This window comes from Pundamilia nyererei, unplaced genomic scaffold (genome assembly GCF_000239375.1).
Source record: "Pundamilia nyererei isolate P.nyererei 1_Seehausen unplaced genomic scaffold, PunNye1.0 scaffold00001, whole genome shotgun sequence".
NCBI classification, from domain to species: Eukaryota; Metazoa; Chordata; class Actinopteri; order Cichliformes; family Cichlidae; genus Pundamilia; species Pundamilia nyererei.
Genome location: NW_005187402.1, coordinates 12341904 through 12350426, shown reverse-complemented (window position 1 = coordinate 12350426; position 8523 = coordinate 12341904). Strand labels below are relative to the sequence as shown.

Below are 8523 nucleotides of genomic sequence, written 5' to 3'. Positions count from 1 at the left end.
AATGCGCGCATTGTCATTCTCATCACGATCAGAGGCTTTAACAGAAAACACTGAAGCTCCTGGACTGTTCCCCTCAGTAACATAGAAAGTATATGGGCTGAGTGAAAACTCTGGACTGTTGTCATTCACATCTGACACCGTAACGCTTATTGTCTTTTCAGATGATAACTGTGGCTGACCTGCGTCTTTTGCTGTTATTGTCAACTCGTATTGTGAATGTTTCTCTCTGTCCAGAGGAGATTTGGTCACTAATGAATACATTTTGTCCTGTAAAGATGGTGACAATGCAAACGGAACATCGTCACCTAAGGAACTAATGACTTTTCCATTAAGACCAGAATCCAAATCATTTACACTTATAATAGCTACTGTAGTTCCAGGTCTGGAATCTTCTGGGATAGAGCTGGAAAATGAAGTAACTTCAATCTCAGGCGCATTGTCATTCACATCAACTATCTTAATATTTACACTCTTTTGTGTTGATAGAGGAGCAAGACCTTTATCTGAAGCTTGAATTTCAATTTCATATTTATCCTTCTCCTCATAGTCTATCTGCCCTTTTACAGTTATCTCACCTGTCACAGGGTTTATGTCAAAAAGCTTCAATAACCTAGGATGAACAACACTGCTAAATGAGTAAACGATATCTCCGTTTTGACTGTCATCTAAATCCGTTGCATTCACTTGGACGACTACTGTACCTACAGGAGAATTTTCATTAAGCGTAACAGAATAAACATCTTGGGAGAAAACAGGTGCGTTATCATTAATGTCCAAAACATATATTAGAATTGTCATCTCTCCAGATTTAGCAGGTTTGCCCCCATCCAGGGCCGTCAGTGCTAATGAATGGGTTCCCGCTGCTTCCCTATCCAAAGATTTCTGCACAATTAATATTGGTATTTTCCCATCTTCTCCCTTATCCTTTACTTCTAACCGAAAGTGGTCGTTTGAGCTAAGTTTATACTGCTGAATGGTAAAAGGACCGCCGTCTGGATCTCGTGCGGGCTGTAACGGTATACGTACACCGGGTAACGCAGACTCTGAAATTTCCAGCCTTTTCTCTTCCTGTGGAAAACGAGGAGAGTGGTCATTTACATCCAACACCTCCACTGCAACGTAATGTATCTCCAGCGGGTTTTCTAGTACAGTTTTCAGATTTATTAAACACGAAGTGCTCTCCGCGCACACCTCTTCTCTGTCAATCTTCCGACTCACATACAGGATACCGTCATTTGGATTTACATGGAAAAGGGGATCTACATCACTATTAACAATCCGATACTTTCTCTCTTTTAATGTGCTTTTATCTATTCCCAGATCTTTTGCGATGTTTCCTACCACAGTCCCTTCGTTAACCTCCTCCGAGACAGAATATCGCATCTGCGCCGAAGCCACAGTGCACAAAAGCACAGCAGCCATGCAGCCAAGGAAAGATCCTCTCCCACTTCGCCTCTCGTGTCTTCTTTGTTCCATGGTTACACCCTAGATCACAAGTATGCCTTCAGATAATCGATTGCTGCAACATAACGACAAAATCCAAACGTTCCTTATATGAAAATACTCATCTTCTGTCTACAATGACGGACATAATGCCAAAGAAACAAGGTAGTAAGCTCAACAACGGCCGCGATAAACGAAATGGAACCAAACAACCCTGATGGGAAACTCGTCCAAGGCTTCCTGTTTGGATTGCACTGACACCACGCGATCTGCGTTCTCACTGCAGGGAAAAATATTATAACAGATTTTTTCATGTTTGACAAAAAAGTGACACAAATCTCAAAAACATCAGAAGGGTCTACATAACATTATACAAGAAACAGTTATTACACGACAAAATAAAGTGATATGAGTCAACACGCTGCGTTAACATCAGTAAGTATAAAAAAATATTTCAGTTCAATAGAAACTCAATCAAGCGAGTCCAATAAAGAACTGCTAATGCTGTGCACTACAGTGCTGCCTGACACATGCTGAGGCTTTTGGATTACTCAGGCTCCTTATTTCATTTATGCCAGTGTTTTAAGCAAAAGAAGGTTGGGAATAGAAGAGAAGGAAACGGAAAAGAAGAGAAAACAGTGGAGATTGTGGAAAAGAAATCCCACGTTCATCACTGTTCAAAGACAAATTGCAAAAGTTGTTTTTTGATTACTTTAAGAATAGTAAATATTCACGACCTTGTCGTCATAAATGGTTATTTCGTTACGAAGCATGCCATTAATTTCATTCCAGACGCGCTACTAATAAAACAAATGTAAGTGTAAAGTGTAGAAGTAAACTTAAATCTAATTTGATATACAAATAGGTGTTTACAAAGGTTATAAAGCTAGTTATGTAGCTATTTGGTGGTTACGTGTTTTGATATTTACATGTTTACATGTTTGAATATTTAGACATGCATGTTCAAACCAGTAATAAGTATGTGTTATATCTACCTGGTTGTTTTCCCTGTTTTGATCTGAGTTTAAGATTTCCTGGCTTCTGAGAGGTCAGAGAAGTATTCATGAGGGCGGCACACAGGAAGTGTGGGTGGTTGTTGCGGTGTGCTGAGAGTAAAGTGGCTGCTAAAAAGTTATCCGTCTCCATCTTTGGGTTCCTAACTATTCAGAGAGATTCCAAACCATCTAGTGAACCCTCACGTTACATAAGTAAGGATTGAGACCAGGAAATGTGACGCAAATGTCTTACCTCCTCGGATGCTCTCCTCCTGTCGGGAAGCACAAGTGTATTTGCATGGCTGCCAGGTACTATGGTAGATCCTATACTCATTCTGGGTCCAACTAGCATGTACCGCTTCTCTCCTGATCTGTACTGGATGCTGTGACACAGTGTCCCATCATAATTAGTCTCTGGCAGATATTTAGAAGTATAGTCTGTGGATTTGGAGCACTGCATTGCAATCAGCACCACGATGCTGACGAGAAAAAGTACAGAAACTGCGCCCAAAGTTATCATCAGATAAAATATGACATTACTGTCCTCATCATCTTTTGCTGCACTTTTAACATCAGAAGCTGCAAAAGCCTCTTTGGGCTCCACAAGTTTGACAATCACAGTAGCTGTTGCTGAGAGAGAAACGTTGCCGTTGTCTTTGACCAGTGTTATCAGTTTATGCTCAGCCTCGTCTGTCTCTGTGAATGAGCGAAGTGTTCTGATCTGTCCTGTATAGCGGTCCAAAGCAAAGAGACTGTGGTCAGTAACTTCCTGCAGTGAAAAGAGCAACCAACCGTTATATCCTATATCAGCGTCATAGGCTCTGACTTTAGTCACCAAGTGTCCTGCGTTGACGTTTCGGGGAATCTCCTCCACGCCTTGAGCAGAACCGTTGGAGCTGAGTGGATACAGGATGACTGGAGCGTTGTCGTTCTGATCCAGGATGAAGACGTTGATTGTGACGTTGTTGCTTGAAGTGACTTTATTATCTTCACTTCCGTCTCTGATAATATGATAGGAAATGCGCGCATTGTCATTCTCATCACGATCAGAGGCTTTAACAGAAAACACTGAAGCTCCTGGATTATTCCCCTCAGTAACATAGAAAGTATATGGGCTGAGTGAAAACTCTGGACTGTTGTCATTCACATCTGACACCGTAACGCTTATTGTCTTTTCAGATGATAACTGTGGCTGACCTGCGTCTTTTGCCGTTATTGTCAACTCATATTGTGACTGTTTCTCTCTGTCCAGAGGGGATTTGGTCACTAATGAAAACATTTTGTCTTTTAAGGATGTTGATAGAATGAACGGTACATCTTCATTTACACTGCAGATCACTTTTCCATTAAGACCAGAATCCAAATCATTTACACTAATAAGAGCTACTGTAGTTCCAGGTCTGGAATCTTCTGGTATTGAGCTTGAAAATGATGTTACCTCAATCTCAGGTGCGTTATCATTCACATCAATTATCTTAATATTTACACTTTTTTCTGTGGTTAGAGGAGCCAGGCCTCTGTCTGATGCCTGGATTTCTATTTCATATCCGTCCTGCTCCTCATAATCTATTAAACCTTTAACAGTTAATTGTCCTGTTAGTGAATTAATATCAATAATGCTTAATATGTTTTGATGCATACTGTTGCTAAATGAGTAAACCACATCTCCGTTAGGGCCATCATCCAAGTCTGTTGCATTTACCTGAATAATTGGTGTTCCTACCTGAACATTTTCATTTAGTGTCACTGAATAAACTTCTTTAGAAAAAATAGGCGCGTTATCATTAATATCCAAAACATTTACGAGAATATTCATGTTACCAGATTTCGGTGGTTTACCCCCATCAAGTGCTGTCAGTATTAGTGAATGGCTTCTTGCAGTTTCCCTGTCTAAAGATTTTTGAACAACTAAAATTGGTATTTTTACGTCATCTCGTTTATCCTTAACTTCCAAACGGAAATGTTCGTTGTTGCTTATTATATATCGCTGCACTGAAAACTGACCACTGTCTCGATCCCGGGCGGCTTTCAGCTGAAATCGTGTCCCGGGCAACACTGACTCTGAAATCTCCAGTGTAGCACTGTTTTCCGAAAAAGTAGGTGAATGGTCATTTACATCCAAAACTTCCACTTCAACATAGTGGACCTCCAGTGGGGTTTCTAGCACTGTTTTCACATTTATCACACACGCACTGCTCTGCACGCACACCTCTTCTCTGTCAATCTTCCGACTCACATACAGAACGCCATCGTTTGGATTCACGTAGAAAAGGGGATCATCGTTACTTGAAACAATCCGATACTTCCGGTCTTTCAACGTGTTTTTATCTAATCCCAGATCTCTTGCTATGTTTCCAACTATAGTTCCTTCTTTAACTTCTTCAGAGATCGAATATCGTAATTGCGCTGAGGCTACAGTCCACAAAAGCACAGCAGCTACACATCCTACCAGACATCCTCTCCTCATTTCCGACTGGCGTTTTCTTTGTTCCATGGTTCTATCCAAAATCACCAGTAATCCATCACAAATAGTTTTTTGACCTTTAAAAAAAGACTCCAGGGGTTACCTGATTACAAATACTCCCCTTTTAAACAGGTACAATGAGGCAAACGCAGACTAGAATAAGAACAGAAAAACTGCGCTAATGTTGTACTGAGGCTGGTGTGAGGAGGACGGATTACAAAGCTATGACGACAACATCTTGAGCTGCTGATTTTTGTTATCACACTGACACCATGCGAGCAGGTGTCTCACAGCAGAGAATTAGTCCAGTTTTTATCACATCTGTTTAATGCAAAATTGTTTTATACTTGGCTACAACTCATACTGTCAAGCCACAAGACAAGATAAAGACGTGGTGTCCAGAGTCAATAAGAGATCTCAATGCTTCCCCTAATAAAATAAAACAAAAAAAAAAACAAAACCACGAACTTTCAGGAAATGATCTAACGTTATTTTCTAAAGCCAAAACAATTCGTTAAATGATCTACAAACTGTAGGTTTTCTTTTTGTACTTGTAATATTCGAGGAACAGAGAAAGCATGGGAATCCTTTTCAGCACCATGGACAGCAATTACAAACCACAAGGAAAGCTACGGCCCATTAAGATGGTTGCGTAAGGATTGATATTTACATATATTACATGAACATAAGTATATTATAAACTGCTAAGTGTCAGGTTAAGAAGCTTCAAAATATGACAAACGTGGAAAAATGTTTTAGGACATAAAATACTGCATATGTTGCCAGAAACACATTAGGGTTTTTTGTAAGAGGTCTGGTTATGAGTACGTAAGATTTCTTAAGCCATCACAAATTCATGAATAGAAATATGCTTATTTCGTAAAATAAAATAAAAACATCTTAATATCTCTTACCTCTTCAGATGTCCTTCTCCTGTCAGGCAGCACTAGAGTATTTGCATGACTGCCCGGAACTATAGTAGATCCTATACTCATTCTGGGTCCAACTAGCATGTACCGCTTCTCTCCTGATCTGTACTGGATGCTGTGACACAGTGTCCCGTCATAATTTGTCTTTTGCAAATATCTAGAAGTATAGTCTGTGGATTTGGAGCACTGCATTGCAATCAGCACGATGATGCTGACGAGAAAAAGTACAGAAACTGCGCCCAAAGTTATCATGAGGTAAAATATGACATTACTGTCTTCATCATCTTTTACCGCACTTTTAACATCAGAAGCTGCAAAAGCCTCTTTGGGCTCCACAAGTTTGACTATCACAGTAGCTGTTGCTGAGAGAGAAACGTTGCCGTTGTCTTTGACCAGTATGAGCAGTTTATGCTCAGCCTCGTCTGTCTCTGTGAATGAGCGAAGTGTTCTGATCTGTCCTGTATAGCGGTCCAAAGCAAAGAGACTGTGGTCAGTCACTTCCTGCAGTGAAAAGAGCAACCAGCCGTTATATCCTATATCAGCGTCATAGGCTCTGACTTTAGTCACCAAGTGTCCTGCGTTGACGTTTCGGGGAATCTCCTCCACACCTTGAGCAGAACCGTTGGAGCTGAGTGGATACAGGATGACTGGAGCGTTGTCGTTCTGATCCAGGATGAAGACGTTGACTGTGACATTGTTGCTTAGTGACGGAGTTCCAGAATCTGAGGCAGCAACTTGGAACTGGAAAGTTTTCAGCGTTTCAAAATCAAAACTTTTCAGCGCTAAAACGTCGCCATTTTCAGAGTTTATGTTTAGAAATGAAGTGATTTTATTATCTTCACTTCCATCTCTAATAATATGATAGGAAATGCGCGCATTGTCATTCTCATCACGATCAAAGGCTTTAACGGAAAACACTGAAGCTCCTGGATTATTCCCCTCAGTAACATAGAAAGTATATGGGCTGAGTGAAAACTCTGGACTGTTGTCATTCACATCTGACACCGTAACACTTATTGTCTTTTCAGATGATAACGGAGGCTGACCTGCGTCTTTTGCCGTTATTGTCAACTCATATTGTGACTGTTTCTCTCTGTCCAGAGGGGATTTGGTCACTAATGAAAACATTTTGTCTTTTAAGGATGTTGATAGAATGAACGGTACATCTTCATTTACACTGCAGATCACTTTTCCATTAAGACCAGAATCCAAATCATTTACACTGATAAGAGCTACTGTAGTTCCAGGTCTGGAATCTTCTGGTATTGAGCTTGAAAATGATGTTACCTCAATCTCAGGTGCGTTATCATTCACATCAATTATCTTAATATTTACACTTTACACATCCAACCAGATATCCTCTCGCTATTTCTCGTTCACGTTTTCTTTGTTCCATGGTCTTGTCCTTAATGTTCAAAGATCAATCACAGAAAACATCGCGACGTCGTGATAGAACACAGTGTTTTTCACTACTGTAAACAATCCTGTTCTTAAAAAAATAGGAATAAAATGATCGCAGTTACAGGGAAGAATGAGAACAGAAGAGAATGCGGTAACGTCGAAGTGAGAACCTTATCAGGAGGAGGAACCACATTACAATGAGACAACGTCACACACTGCTTACTTGTGATATTGTACTGACACCATGCGACCAAGTGTTTCTCTTCGGTGAAACGAAGTATTAGCGTATCAGCTAAATGGTACACTGTTCTGTATCTGCCTGTAAATCTGTGACCAATCGCGATCGATAGTTGAAAAGAGACAAGCCTTCACCTTCAATCACACGGTACTGTGGCTGAGGCTATTCCTTCTTGTGTGCTTAAATTATGAGTCCAAACATCTAAAACATCCAGACAGTAACGACAAACGATTAATCCTGACTTTGCTTCCATTATACTGACACAACATACCAAAAGTCTAACTGCAGACAACACACTAGTAATGCATTAGTTAAAAATAAGTAAAATGACTACCCTGGGGTAATACCAACCCAATGCTTCTTTTGTTGTATTCTCATCATGTAGGAATATTAAATGTTTACTCTGTATCGTTACAATTGTTGCAAAGAACAAGTTCAGATTCCTGGTTCGTTATATGAGTTACAACTACACATCCTTGAAACAGGATTTTCAACACCATGTAAAGCGATAGTCAGAAACTTCACCTTGGTCCAGTTGAGTTATGCGTTGTTATCGTTCATATTTTTTATAAAGAAGAAAAACGTAAAAACACCCCTAATTAAAATACTGTTTTTGAAATCTGTTTTAGTTCCTTAATCTGTCTTTGCAGCTGGATGATTTTTAAAAGTTGTTTGACTTTAGAATGGCATTTAATATATTAAATATACTCTATGTCTAAAACGACTTGTCTCGTATTTTAAAGAAAAGCCGAGCTCATTTCATTTTATACTGACACAGAGAGAGAAGAATAATTCTTACGAATAAAATCTTCTTGGATATCGCTCAAGTTGTTTCCATAAGTATTAGGTGTAAACACAAATTTCCACAAACTATAATCAGTGCATGAATGCGAATGTACTGTGCATTTATTTAATTGGAAAATGTTGAATATTCCTTACCTCTTCAGATGTGCGTCTCCTATCAGGTAGCACTAATGTATTTGCATGACTGCCCGGAACTATAGTAGATCCTATACTCATTCTGGGTCCAACTAGCATGTACCGCTTCTCTCC

The 8523-nt window shown here is 39.8% G+C and overlaps 1 protein-coding gene across 1 annotated transcript in view; it reads right to left on the bottom strand.

Moving 5' to 3' along the window:
- LOC102201852 (protocadherin alpha-3-like) overlaps nt 1-8523 on the bottom strand; it is a 14446-nt gene that overhangs the window by 5043 nt on the left and 880 nt on the right. Inside the window, exon 3 of the mRNA XM_005719972.1 lies at nt 6010-7154. Within this exon, the coding sequence (XP_005720029.1) occupies nt 6010-7154 (1145 nt within the window). The remainder of the gene's footprint in view (nt 1-6009; nt 7155-8523) is intronic.